The sequence below is a fragment of the Musca autumnalis genome, unplaced genomic scaffold (assembly GCF_047663935.1).
Source record: "Musca autumnalis isolate F117 unplaced genomic scaffold, ASM4766393v1 scaffold_5, whole genome shotgun sequence".
Taxonomy (NCBI): domain Eukaryota; kingdom Metazoa; phylum Arthropoda; class Insecta; order Diptera; family Muscidae; genus Musca; species Musca autumnalis.
Window position 1 is genome coordinate 74,374,844 of NW_027412088.1, and position 15,179 is coordinate 74,390,022.

Genomic DNA, 15,179 nt, shown 5'->3' on the forward strand with positions numbered 1-15,179 from the left:
CGAAAAGGACATTAAAGGAAACGAGTTAGAAGGTCGAAATGTTCTACGAAAATAATCCTTATTCGATTTGACTGAAGACATGTCATCTCATAAATAAGCTAAAACAACAGTTAACAAATGTCAGATGCCTTACAAGGTCTTCAGAAACTTCATCACACCATAACTCGGAAGTTCGGGATTTTTAATATACTCACCAAGGGCTTTCATCCCTAAAAGGAATTACCTCAGCCCCAAAATTTTGGTTCACAGTGTAATAGGCACTCACTACAGGAAGCCATTTTTAAGAAAAAATTTCAAAAAGTCATAAACCTAGTGTATACACTAGGGTACTAGGGTATAAGAGGGTATAATTAACGTTGTCATTCCATTTGTAACACATCGAAATGTTCGTCGGACACTTTGTAAAGTACATTATATTCTTGATCAGCATAAAATTTTAAGTCAATACAATCATGTCCATCCGCCCGCCTGTTTTAATCAAGATACAGCTTGCAATATTTAAAATAATTTGGTGTAGTTTCTATTACTCCTAGGATGTTTGGTATTGAAAATGGGCTATATTGGTCCACGGTTTTATATAGCCTCCAATCAGACAGAATAGGTCCAATGATTTTAAGATTGCATCCTATAACATTGAAGAGTCCTTCAGTAGTTCATATTATCTCCAACGAACCACAATAAACGCATATGTCAAATTAAATTTAAACTCAAACACGGACACAACCTAACCTTCTTATCAAAATCTATAAAAATATCAAAACAAATTAGTCATCTCAATGCAACATCTCACAAAGAATTCCATCGAAATATATTTATAATAAAAATGTCAAGTATTCTAAGAATTTCCATGTAGTTATTGATAGAATAAAACCGTATTATCTTTGTATGTGATGAGCAAAACAAAAACCCAAAATAAGCCGAATAATCAGAGTCGATTGATTTTTAAACAACAGTCAGCCAGTTTTGCATCTTACAGTCAGTTCATTTGTAATCGCGAACCATTAACCTGCCGTGTAGAAGCAAAACAAAAAAAATCTAAAAAACATTTGTCAAGTAATAACGTAAATTATAAATAGCAATGAAGAATCTTACAAGACAAGCTGTAATAATTGGCTCATTTGCTTTGATATTTTGTCTAGCCTGCATTGCAATCGAATGCGGTGACTTGTATGTGAAATTAAGCTGGGATTGTAAGTGATGTTTCGAAGAATATTGTTTGTTACTTCATGTCGTACCAATAACTACGGTGAAAATTTTAAAATGATCTGAAAGCAGCCTTTTTTTTGTAATTTTTGCATGTTAGGGCAGATATCATTTTTAAAATTAATTTTAATACATTTCTCGTTTGGCTCCGAATTCGTACCGAAATCGGAAGAAAAACATTGGTTTATTCGAAGGGAAATTTTCTTCCGACTTTCTCACCGTAATCGGAACGAAATCTGAACGACTGGTCCTACGAAAAGTCGTATAGAAATCGGAAAGAAATCTGAACGATTTTGCTTTCGAAATTGTTAAGATGTGTCGAACATCCGACATTTGGCTTGCTGGGCGACTACAAATCCTAGGGTTGTGTTTTCAACGAATCTTGAGTTGTTGAATCTTGAGTGACATGGGTTTTGAATTTCAATACCTTCAACGAAAGCGCTGTTCCACATGCTTAATGTATAAGGACGTATGTATCTTTATAGCTCAGTGTGCGGGTATTGTAGCTTATTTTTAAGATGACATTCAAATTTCAGAATCTTTTCGTAGAACAGTTGGATCTTTTCCATCGGTAAAAGTACCTCAATAAAATGAAACAAAATAATTCTTTACGAGTCAATGACGTTTACGCTAACACATTAGCATGAGTGTGGAAGAAGACCAACTAAGCCTTATCTAAAATATAATAATAAAATAAAATATGGAATTATTTAGCAAATGGCTGATGTCTTATCATTATTGTAGGTCTACGCATTTTTCCTTACATGCGTCGGGCTATAGTCTTTTCTTACTTATATTTAATAAATTCTATATATTTTTACTTCGTTTTACAGTACCAGAAAATCGTCGGAATCACTATGTCGAAAAAATTGCTTATGCTTTAGCAATGTATGTTGCTGGAGCTATTGCCAGTTTGTTACTAATATGGGGTGCAAGAAAGGTAACATACCATACCAGAGAAGCATATAAGTTATGAGACCTAAATACGCTTGAATTTTGAATTTTTTTACAGATGCGTCCTTTTGCTATGATTCCGGCTATACTATGTGTTGTGGCTGCCATAGCCTGCACCATTTTTTACCTGGGTTTAAATTTAGTAACTATGCCATTTGGCCACTTCCAATTGCTAGAACATCTCGTTCCACTCTTGGGTATGTCAGAAAATGATTTATTATTTAATATTTATGTATATTCTTTTTTAATTATCTTCTTTTCTTTTAGGAGTTGAAGTACTTATTTTCTACGTTGTGGTTGCCTTGTTCCGTGAAATAAGACGTTTTAAATTGGAACAACAAAAACACGAAGGTCCTCAAAATCCTAACTATTATGATAAAATATAAATGATCTTCGACAAATGTTCATTGAGTGAAATTATTTTAATAATTTTGACTGATGTTTTAGTGATTTATTAAAAAAATATTTTTTAAATTTTAAAAGTTTAAAATACATTAATTTATCCTTATCGCTCTAAAGCGACAGTTTTGTATACCCATAAAATGTATTTATTATTCTATATAAATTGTCCCATTGTTTGTTTCGACATTCAAGATTAAAACAAAATAACACAAAGAAAAATATATTTAAAAAGCATTTTTTTTTATTTTAGAATTTGTAAAAAAAAAAATACTTACACTATAAAGTATATGGTTACACGCAGAAAAATATATGTTAGAAATATGTTTGGATCCAAACAAATATTTGTTTGGGACTGATTGCAAACAAATATTACCAAACAGGACTATAGGAAACGTTTGGAGTTTCAATTAACTGACATAATTTCGCATATACATTTATCTAATGAAGTGCGATATATATACTAGTTTCCAAGCTTTGCCTTCGTCTGCCACAACAACAACATCCTAATACACCTGAAGATCGGCTTTACCACCCGTGAAACGTAGTGTAATGGTTGGATGCGTGGGACTTCGGTAGACTCCTAATTTTTCAATGTATCTCTAAAGGCCTTACAGCTCAACTCGAAAGAGAATTAATTAAATAATTTGTTTGTGTCAAAACAAATATATGTTTGCAACATTTTGAAACATATCTAAATTTTATTTGTTTGGGGTGGAGAGAGGATTTTTGTCAAAGAGAGTAACAACAGGGCTCTCGCGGCTGCGGAATGCTGTCTTATAATAAAGAGCTGTGTGTATGGTGTAATAGGAGACGCAGAAGCTTTGGTGGTTTGTATGCGGTAAAACAAGCGTGTTACGTGATTTGTTGTTGTTAACCAACATAGCAAGCGAAGAGGAAAAGAAAACAATTGTATTAATTATGTTGTTCTTTTTTCTTCAGTTTTCTAAACGAAATTGTTTAGTAAAGACCGTAAAGCGAGTGAATAAATTAGTGTTTTATCGTTTCTTAAAGAAATTGTGCATTTTAGTAAATTTAATGCCCAATACATCTTATAATTGAATCAACAAGGTGAATAGAAATATTTTATTGGACAGGGAAGTTATCGCATTTAATATTGGTAATTACGTCAATACATTTTTAATAAACATACATAAATATGTATATTTGAAATATGGATGTACCTATTTATTACATTATATAATCAATTGATTCCAGATGCCGATTCCCCGCTGATGATTTCAACTTTGAGGAAAATGTGTTTTATTTCACAACTAAGGAGAAGCGTTCAACGATGTTTCTATCAGGGCTTCGGAGTCGAGCCATTTTTGGTCAGACTCCGACTCCGACTCCAGTCCAATTTTTTTCTCGACTCCGACTCCGACTCCAACTCCGGAGTCGACTCCTAAAATAGATAAAATAAAATTCACAACTTAACTTATAGTCATTTCAGTTTTAACTTTCAAGATACATTACATTGGGAGGATACCAAAACATAGACCTATATTGTTCGTTTTTTTTTTTCGTTGACAATACGGAATACAAAGTAACAAGCACTTCAGTATACTTCACACTTCAGAACATGTAGAAAAACCTTTCAAAGCAACTGCAATAGGACGGTATCGTTACAAGGTTTCTCTACCTAAACACCAACATACGAGTAAACATAAAAAACATTGTTCCACAACATCCCATACGGGACAAGGGAGACTTCTCTCATATCAATGAGTGCACCCCGATTCATATTTAGCTCAATGATATGGGACCTACTGTTTATCGCCGAGTCCGAACGGCGTGTCTTAAGACACCACTTGTGGAGAAGTTTTTCAAGGCTGAAATACTCAGGAAATGTCGCCAGCATTACTGAGGGGTATTTTGCCACCGTTGAAAAATGTTTGATGTTGACTGGCCGGGGAATCGAACCCCCGACCTTCTGCGTGCAAGGCGGGTGTGCATACCATTGCACCACGGTGGCACCCACCAACATACGAGTATATTTACAATTTTCCGAATTTGACTTATGTACTCAATAAGACTCGAAATATCAAATCACCATAATTGCTGTCCGGTAACACTCTTTGTAATTTTTTGAGTTATGGAAAATTAACGATATTTTAACACCGCATCGTGATAGAAGACCAAAATAGCTCATTTCCCCTTAACATACACTTTCGTGGTTAAGGTTGCTTGAGGTTCACATTTTTAGGGGTTTTTATGTTTTCACGATTTTGGTTGAAAACTGTAAGTGCCTTCGAAATGGGGCTAAAGAAAATATTGTTTCTGCAAAAATTCACTAGAGGATTGACCTTTATAATTTGTTCGTAGGTTTTACCATTTTTGAGATATAGAAATTTAGGTCACATTTTTAGGTTTTTATTGTTAGGTTTTCACCATTTTGCTTGGGAACGGCAGATCTTATCGAAATCATATAGCTGTGGAAATTCTCTACAGACTGACTTTTGCAATATTTTCCTAGGTTGTACCATTTGTGAGATATATAAAATTAAGTTGGTAAATTGTAGTCATGGTATAGTTTTATAAAGAGGCGATACAGTCAGTGCATTGTCCCAATTTGAACTTCTATATCTCAAAAACGGTAAAACCTACGAAAATATCATGAAGGTCAATCTTGTAGAAAATTTTCACTGCTACAACATTTTTTTACACACATTTCCATAGAACTTGCGGTTTTCAGCAAAATCGTGAAAATTTAAAAACCCCCTACCGGTGTGAAGTTTGACCGCGATTTATTTAAAAAGCCCTCGGTTATTGCAGTTTCAGAATCCGCGAAAACTTGGCAGGTGTAAGCTCCTTCTATTTAAATTTGGTTAATGAGCACCGTGGTAGGTCTTTCGTATGATTTCCCTTAAAGTACTACAAGGTCTTTCATAGAAGTCCAACAGTTTCTTTTACAGCAGACATAAATGACTTCTAATAAAAAACAAGAGAAGACCAGCGAGTCTTCCTTAAAATGACCTACAAATCTTCCAAAAGATCTTCCCCAAGTATATTTGGAGCATGCAAACATTATTCCAATCAATTGACCCAAAAATACTTCCGATACGCATTTCGTAGTCAAAATAGCGATTAAGAGATTTTTTAACTATGATCATTTAAATAAATTAAATTGATTTGACAAATTTTGATAAATGTAGAACAGATTGTTGCCCGGAGTCGGAGTCGAGCTTTTTTTCACGACTCCGGCTCCGACTCCGACTCCAGCAAAATTTGCTAGACTCCGACTCCAGACTCCGACTCCAACTCCGACTCCGAAGCCCTGGTTTCTATATATTTTTTTCTTTTTAAAAGTGCGACTTTTTATAAATTATTTCATTCACTTTTTCTTTTATTAAAGTCTGTTATGTATTTCTTTGTTGTTGCTTTGCCTTTCAATAAACAACCACCATTTATGAATGTGTGTATATTAGGGTTATGACTTTTTGACATTTTTCCTCAAAAATGATTTCCTGTAGCAGGGATGAATGAACTTTTGCCTATTAATCACTATGCTATCGTTTATTCCATTGAAATATAAAAAAAGTTCACGCACAAATCGATTTTAAAAAAATAATTTTTTGAAAAAATATATGAAATGAAAAAAATTTTTTTTTCAAAAAATTATTTTTTGTTGCACAAATTAATAAATTTAAGTCCACTAATAACTATAATAACGTTTATTTCATTCAAATATGAAAAAAGTCGCGAAGAAAGTCACTTTGAAAAAATTTTAATTTTTTTGTTTTTTGTTAAAAAATTATATTTTTGAAAAAAAGCGTTTACGACATTTTTACGATTCTCAGAATTGAAGAAAAATAGTGAGAAATAACTTTTATGTCATTTTAATTATCTCATGTGGCTCTAAAGTTTATTTTCAATTATATATCTGTTTTCAGTGACTTAACAAAAATTGTCCATAATTTTGATAAATTCAAATTTTAAAATCATTTTGTGCGTGAGGTTTTTTCACCTAATCACCTTATAATTAAGATTCTATGTAATCTTATGGCAAAACTCATCACGCTATGATACAGGGATATGAGGTTGTAAAAAAGTCATAACCCTAATGGGTATATTCGTTTATAGTTCTTTAGTAATATATAATATAATAATTCGTATGAGAGCAGTTCACAACTTTTGCTACTTTTGCCGGTTTTACCATTTTCAAAAGTAAAGGAACAGACCAAAGGATTTTATGTAGTTAAAAAAGTATTCATAGAATACAAAAAAGAATATTCATTCATTAAAAACAGAAATTAAAACCCAGTGGGAAAATTGGGAACATATTACATTGAAAATATATTTATTAACGCATTATAAGCAATACGTTCCAAAACGTATCCGTAAGAATCGAGAAAAGAATATAATTGGACAAAAAGTTAAATTATTAAATATATTATAGAAGATGCGTTATATAATATACCGTAAAGGATCGAACGAGTAATTCCACTTGACAAAAAATTCATATTAATTACCTCTTACATTCCCACTGGATACGACAAGGGAATGCAATGTTTCTTTTTGTATTTTTTTTTATTTTTTTGTAATCCCGTTATCTGCCGACGCCTTTAAGTCGCAGCATAAATTTGCCAGTTTTGTTTGTGTCGTGTAACAATAAAGACGTAATTTTGTAAAAAAATGTAATGAACTATTCCCAGTGGGAAAATGTAATCGATGGGAATCGAACGGGTAATACAGAGCCACTATGATTTATTGATTACCGAATACATTATTCGTAACACGGTGCATGTCCTAGGAAAATAATATATTCCTTTATAGTATCCATAGAAAGCATCGTGTAATCAATGGGTATATTCGTTTATAGTTCTTTAGTAATATATAATATAATAATTCGTATGAGAGCAGTTCACAACTTTTGCTACTTTTGCCGGTTTTACCATTTTCAAAAGTAAAGGAACAGACCAAAGGATTTTATGTAGTTAAAAAAGTATTCATAAAATACAAAAAAGAATATTCATTCATTAAAAACAGAAATTAAAATAGTTCATTACATTTTTTTTACAAAATTACGTCTTTATTGTTACACGACACAAACAAAACTGGCAAATTTATGCTGCGACTTAAAGGCGTCGGCAGATAACGGGATTACAAAAAAATAAAAAAAAATACAAAAAGAAACATTGCATTCCCTTGTCGTATCCAGTGGGAATGTAAGAGGTAATTAATATGAATTTTTTGTCAAGTGGAATTACTCGTTCGATCCTTTACGGTATATTATATAACGCATCTTCTATAATATATTTAATAATTTAACTTTTTGTCCAATTATATTCTTTTCTCGATTCTTACGGATACGTTTTGGAACGTATTGCTTATAATGCGTTAATAAATATATTTTCAATGTAATATGTTCCCAATTTTCCCACTGGGTTTTAATTTCTGTTTTTAATGAATGAATATTCTTTTTTGTATTCTATGAATACTTTTTTAACTACATAAAATCCTTTGGTCTGTTCCTTTACTTTTGAAAATGGTAAAACCGGCAAAAGTAGCAAAAGTTGTGAACTGCTCTCATACGAATTATTATATTATATATTACTAAAGAACTATAAACGAATATACCCATTAGGGTTATGACTTTTTTACAACCTCATATCCCTGTATCATAGCGTGATGAGTTTTGCCATAAGATTACATAGAATCTTAATTATAAGGTGATTAGGTGAAAAAACCTCACGCACAAAATGATTTTAAAATTTGAATTTATAAAAATTATGGACAATTTTTGTTAAGTCACTGAAAACAGATATATAATTGAAAATAAACTTTAGAGCCACATGAGATAATTAAAATGACATAAAAGTTATTTCTCACTATTTTTCTTCAATTCTGAGAATCGTAAAAATGTCGTAAACGCTTTTTTTCAAAAATATAATTTTTTAACAAAAAACAAAAAATTTAAAATTTTTTCAAAGTGACTTTCTTCGCGACTTTTTTCATATTTGAATGAAATAAACGTTATTATAGTTATTAGTGGACTTAAATTTATTAATTTGTGCAACAAAAAATAATTTTTTGAAAAAAAAAATTTTTTCATTTCATATATTTTTTCAAAAAATTATTTTTTTAAAATCGATTTGTGCGTGAACTTTTTTTATATTTCAATGGAATAAACGATAGCATAGTGATTAATAGGCAAAAGTTCATTCATCCCTGCTACAGGAAATCATTTTTGAGGAAAAATGTCAAAAAGTCATAACCCTAATACCCATTGATTACACGATGCTTTCTATGGATACTATAAAGGAATATATTATTTTCCTAGGACATGCACCGTGTTACGAATAATGTATTCGGTAATCAATAAATCATAGTGGCTCTGTATTACCCGTTCGATTCCCATCGATTACATTTTCCCACTGGGGTATTTTACATTGAAATTTACGCTCCCTTGTTCTCAGTAACCGCCCACTTGTGCATGTGTTTGTTTTTTTTTTTTTGTTTGGATTTTGGGTTTGTATTTGTTTGCACCCAAAGAAATATTTGTTTGCCGCCAAACATATAATTTGTTTGCAGGGCCCAAACATATGTAATGTTTGGGACTTCTTGCAAACAAATATATGTTTGGGACATATGTTAGAGAGGCGTTTTTTTTTCTTTGTGTATAGCTAATATTAAAATCTGACCCGATTTTCAAAATTTTTTGTAGGATTACTTGTTTATCCTATACTACAAAGAACAGATAATCTGTTTTCATCGATTGTACAATAAATGTGGTCTGTAGAGTGATTTTGTGAAAATTCGCCTTTGGTCCCATACAAATTCGGCTTTGGCCCAATAGTTTAACACCAAAAAATTGATGACACTTGATTTTAAATAGCGAAGATTGCATTCAAGCCCACTGTGAAATTTGTTTTCTATTTTGTGTTAGATAGCAGAAAAAACAACAAAATGTTTTTTCTATTTGGGCTAATATTAAAAAAGTACACGGTGCTATTGAAGCTACTTTAAATGGAAGGTGCTTACACCTGGGAGCGCTTTTTAAATAAATCGCGATTCAAGACGACTTTTTAAGGGTTTTTTAGGTTTTCACGATTTTGCTTGGATACCGCAAGTCCGAAATTTTACAAAAGAAAATGTTGTAGCTATGAAAATTCTCTAAAAGATTGTCCTTCATTGTATTTTCGTAGGTTTTATCATTTTTTTGAGATATAGAAGTTCAAATTGGGACAATGCACTGACTGTATTGTCTCCTTATAAAACAGCATCATGACTGCAAATTCCCAACTTAAACTTATATAACTCAAAAATGGTACAACTGAGGAAAGCCAACCTTGTATAGAATTTTCACTGCTACAACATATTCTCTAGTCCCATTCCGATAGAACTTGTAGGTTTTCAGCAAAATCCTGAAGACCTGGGAAAAAAATCTGAATGATTGATCTGAACTTCTATATCTTCAAAACGGTAAAACCTACGAAAATATTATGCAGGTGAATCTTGTACAGAATTTTATTAATTAGTGCTACAACATTTTCTTTAGTCCCATTTCGATAGGACTTGCGGTTTCCAAGCAAAGTCGTGAAAACCTAAAAATGTGAACTTTGACCGCAATTTATTTTAAACTCCATCCAGCGATTTTTTTCTTGTTTTTGGATTTTTCTCACCTATGACCATTGCTGTTTCAAAATATTATAGAAATATTAATTTTTTACTAATTCCGTTCATAATTTTTTTGTCCATAATTTGAACGCACCTCTTTCAAAGTGAATGGACACATTTTTGTATTCATGTACACAATACTATTTTCTCAAAAGTATGAATGCTTTTCTAAAATACAAAAATAAATTTTCTAGTTTCCCCAACATTCACCATTATTATTATTATTTTTTTTTTTTCTGGCAAAACCCGGTTTTTGTGATATGCCTATAAACAGCATCCGGCAAAAAGGGGCACACGTGCCCTAGATGAGAATAACAACAGAACAACCACCACTCAGTCTTCGTTCAGAAGTCAATGAAGAAGTTTCTGCTGTCGCTTGTTTCACTAATTTTTAATTTTAGCAATGCATTAACGCGCACGCTGTTTTCAGAGAGAGCGAGAGAGAGTCGTATGCGTGTGGCCGCAAACAATGCGTTTGTATTAGTGCCGATACCTGTTCTATTGTTTTTGTCTTTCCTCCCTTCCATCGTATCTACAGTGTAGATCAGAGTGAGGCAGAGAACATGTTTGGGTCTCTCTTGTGCTCTCAATGAGCGTAAATTTGTTGTTGTTCACAACGTGTTAGCATCTACACAGGCTGTGAGCGATAACAAATTTACGCTCACTTAGAGCACAAGGGCTCTCTTGTGAGTCACAATGCCTCCTCCTGGTGTAGATTCTACACGCACATTGTCTCCGTGTCAACAAAGCACACCAGCCTAAACAACCACCACAGATTTCGTTTGTTGTCGGAAAACACTCACTATATCAATAGCATTATTTCGCACATACAATTTTTGAATTTCTTTAATGTAAATGCAACATATAATAACTCAAGCTGGTGCTGCTGGACTCAATATGTATCTACATATGGTTCAAATTGTTCTGATTTACAAGATACATAAAATTCATTAGGAAAAATCAATTAGAAACATGGCTGCCAAATTTGATGATTTATCGTCATTTTGACGATTTGTTGGTCAAAAATTGATAAATGACGATTTGACGATATTTTGTTAATTAAGTCATAATTAATTGTGTAAAACACGATTTTCTAAAAACTGCTCAAATATTCTTAGTTAATTTTAATAATTAATTCGTAGACAATAATTAAATATATTTATGTGTATACACAAAGGAATTGTTAACAAAAAACAAAACAGGATTCAAGTGAGACAAGCAAAATATACAATTGCTAGGCTTCAGAGCCTGCAAAAATCTATTATTTTTGAATTTTTTTTTTGGAAAATTTATGAAGGAAAATTGGTCAAAATTTCAATAATAGTAGACTCTTGTTCTGGAACAGAGCAATTAATTGAAAGTTTTATAATTGAAATAAATTTGATTGTCAAAGGAATTTTATTAGTTTTTCGAAATCTTTAAAGAATTTTCACATTTCGTAAACATAGAGGAAAAACAAAAAATGGATTCAAAATTTCGTGAACTAAGATTTTTGCAATATTCAGTTTGAAGCGTGGTGATGTCTCATATGCATTTCCTATAAGAACAAAATTTGTAAAGAAACCCACCAAAAATACCCCTTACAAATCCCATTCCTAACCCTTTATTTTAAGAAGGGCATGTCGCGCGAAATTATGGTTATTTTTGACCACTAAAATAAGTAGTTAAATAAGTAGTCACGACTTTAAGCGACTACTTTTTTAACTACTTATTTCAATGGTCAAATTATAACTAAATACTTGGCGCGACAGGCTCTTCTTAAAATAAAGGGTTAGTAAGGGGTTTTGTAAGGCGTATTTTTGATGGGAGGTAATGATAGGTATTACCTCATTCGTCAGCAAATGTTGAATGTGTTCTCAGCTAAGTAAATCTTAATAAAATAAAGTATCAAAATTCTCTTCATAATGATTCAATGGAGGGTATACTTTATACCAAAGATGATTTAAAACTTAACAAAACATATTGTTATGACATATTTATTAAGCCCGATCTCTTAAAAATGATAAACTCAAATATTTATTTAAAAAATAAATAACTTAATGACGAAATGTTTATTCACATTTTTATTTATAAAATAAATAGCTTAAATTTACTGATTGAAGTAAAAACATGTTTAATAACTTGAATATCCATTTTATGTTTCTTTTAATAAGAAATATATTAAAATATATCTAAAAGTGCGTATTTTAATATTTGACGATTATATATATATATATATATATATATATATATATATATATATATTGATTTGACTATTTTTAAAAAAAATCGTCATTTTGACGATTTTCCATAAAAATAATCTGGCAGCTCTGATTAGAAAAGAAACGTTTTAAGAACAATAATTACAAAACTAAGTAAAAACAAATTTCAAAATAAAAATAAAAAAATCATTTCAAAACAAAAATAAAAAAAAAACAAAATTGTTATAGAAAAAAATAAATTTATAAAAAATGTAAACAGCTTTAAAGAAGATTATTTTGAAATAAATGAAAGTTTCAATATGTACTTTCAAAAAGTTCATACTAGAATTTGGCGTGATATTGCCTTATGCTGAAAGTGGTTAAGGAGTTATTCCAAAACAATTCGACAGAAGTTCTCCATTGGCCTGTCCAATCCCCCGATCTTAGCTCTTGATTGGGACTTTTGAGAGATCTTTAACTAAAAAATCAACCAAAAATATTGCACAACCAAAGACAATTTATTTTTGAGTTTTTGCATTTTTATGGGCTAAGGTCATTATTTTTGAGATTTTAATTAATCGAGCTTTTATGACCTAAAGAGACTTCATTGAAAAAATGATATCTAGCGAAGTCCTACACACACATCAACCGCTATGCGACGATCGTTTCGTTAGCTGGTTAGGCTAACATCCTCAGACATATTAGATGTTGTTGTTACTAGACAATTTTCGTTATTTGGAGCCCCTATTTATACATCCAAGATTGCAAATTTGCATTTGTGAATTTCAAATTGAAGCTTTTTATTTCCAAAGACGACTCATCTATTCCAGAAATCAATTTTTCAATATTACGTTTATATTACAGCCAATTTATTTGAAGCCGCAAAAGTAGTCTGGGAAGCAATACCTCCTGCAATAGTTAATAATTTAATATCCTCTATGCCTAAAAGATGTGCTTGTGTCATCCAGAATAAAGGAAACGCAACGAAATATTGATTTCAATAGTTTTTGTTGTACTTCAAATTGGGGTGTGCTTTAGTTTTTTCCGCTTATATTTGCGACCTAAAATGTTTTTATACCCTACACCACCTTGTGGTAAGGGGTATTATGTCATTGTGTATTAGTTTGTAACATGCAAAAGGAAACGAGATAGACCCATAGTTCCTTTTAGGAATATACATAGAATCACTTTCTGAGTCGATTTACGCATGTCCGTCTGTCCATGTATTTTTGTAAACAAAGTACAGGTCGCATTTATTGTCCGATTCGCATGAAAGATAGTTTTGTTGGCCAAAGGACGAACGCTATTTATTTTGGTAAAAATCGGTTAATATTTGTATATAGCTCCCAAATATCGTCTGTGTCATGCTTAAGTGTTCCATACGCCATTTTTGACATTTTGAGATAAAGGTACCTTACAAGGTTTTGAACCATGCTCTTTCAGATTTTTTGGTCGGATTTTCTCTATCTTTTATAGTTTCTGAGATATTCAGATGCCAGTATGATCCATATCCGCTTTGTGACCCAAAAAATCTTGTCGTTTTGTTCCATATCCATAAAGCCTGGCGTATGGAACAAAACAACTTTGAACTTTTTAGTTCCATATCCATGGTGTTTGGCGTATGGAACAAAAAGAGACAAAAACGAATTGTTCCGCACCAAAAATGATGGCGTTTGGAACAAAAAATTGCCAATTTTTGCCAAGTTACGAATAATGTGGCGCATGGAACAAATTGTCTTAAAGGACTTGGTATAAAAACAGATGAATAATAGTTTCTAAATCCAAATAATTTTTAAAATTGTATTGTTATATGAAAACGAAAATGTATCAATCGTTTAAACAAAAAATCCCTGGCTTAAAAACAACATTTTGATGTAAGTCCACATAAATATACTTAAAAACGTCCATTCGACCTGAAGCTAGTATGGACACCGACTATAAAAATGGTATTATAAGAAAAATGCGTTTAAATGTTTTATGTTACCTTAGAAATGCAAAATATCAATCCGTTTTGTCCGATCGTAATTTTTACCACAAAAAAATAGTGATAAGTGGAGGCAAACCCTTAAATAAATGTTAAGGAAACCTATAATAATGGTCCGTATTGTATTTATATGAGAAAAATAAATATTTCATTTAAAGTCCTGATTTTTAAACTCCACAGTAGCACTTCATATAAGGGAGGTGGAACACGATTGATAAAAAGTGTTTTGGTTGAAATGTGACAAAACGTGTTCCATGTGACGCAAAATGCCAAAAACATGAAAAAAAGATTCCATGGAACAATTCAGCAACCTTTTACAATTATAAAAATTGGCCATAACTTCTAGACTATCACAGATATCTGATTAAAATAAACTACTGATATATTTTATGAGTTTAGCTAAGTAGAACTGAGCTCTTAAAGTATTGGATTATAGCACCAGTTTTATCCTGTATGGCCTTAAACATTAACTTGCGTTTTTCTCGAATCAGGCAAATGGCGTATGGAACACTTAAGCATGACACCGACGATATATCTTCGCCCGATTTAAGGCATTTGGTGCACGAAACACGCTATATATGTCCAATTTCAATGAAATTTGGAATGTGCGACGGAATTTAGTCTAGAAATAAATGTGCCAAATTATATAGAAATCGGTTCAGATTTGGATATAGCCCCCATATATATTTTCGCCCCCAATTTGTGCCAAATTAAATAGAAATCGGTTCAAATTTGTCTATAGCTCCTATTCTCGGCCGATTGTAGGTATTTGATGCACGAAACGCGCTATATATGTACGATTTAAATACAAATTAGAATGTTTGCGGGATTTGACCTAG

At 31.7% G+C, this 15,179-nt stretch overlaps 1 protein-coding gene across 2 annotated transcripts; it reads left to right on the forward strand.

The window, feature by feature from the left end:
* The first annotated feature begins 949 nt into the window (after window positions 1–949).
* Window positions 950–2,778, forward strand: LOC141405280 (uncharacterized). 2 transcript variants are annotated; one of them, XM_073989462.1, is made up of 4 exons: window positions 950–1,672; window positions 1,740–2,143; window positions 2,216–2,354; window positions 2,425–2,778. In XM_073989462.1, the coding sequence occupies exons 2-4, from the start codon at window positions 1,904–1,906 to the stop codon at window positions 2,541–2,543; spliced, it is 498 nt and encodes a 165-aa protein (XP_073845563.1). In that variant the 5' UTR covers window positions 950–1,672; window positions 1,740–1,903; the 3' UTR covers window positions 2,544–2,778. The 2 variants fall into 2 exon arrangements, with proteins under 2 accessions (XP_073845563.1, XP_073845562.1); XM_073989461.1 differs by having other exon boundaries at window positions 957–1,190; window positions 2,037–2,143.
* The last annotated feature ends 12,401 nt before the right edge of the window (window positions 2,779–15,179 follow it).

What these genes read in the sequence shown, in the direction of transcription:
- LOC141405280 (XM_073989462.1), top strand. Translation starts at nt 1,904, where the DNA reads ATGGAATTATTTAGCAAATGGCTGATGTCTTATCATTATTGTAGGTCT. An exon ending in TAATATGGGGTGCAAGAAAG is followed by an intron (nt 2,144 to 2,215) that starts GTAACATACCAT and finishes ATTTTTTTACAG; the next exon opens with ATGCGTCCTTTTGCTATGAT. An exon ending in ACATCTCGTTCCACTCTTGG is followed by an intron (nt 2,355 to 2,424) that starts GTATGTCAGAAA and finishes CTTTTCTTTTAG; the next exon opens with GAGTTGAAGTACTTATTTTC.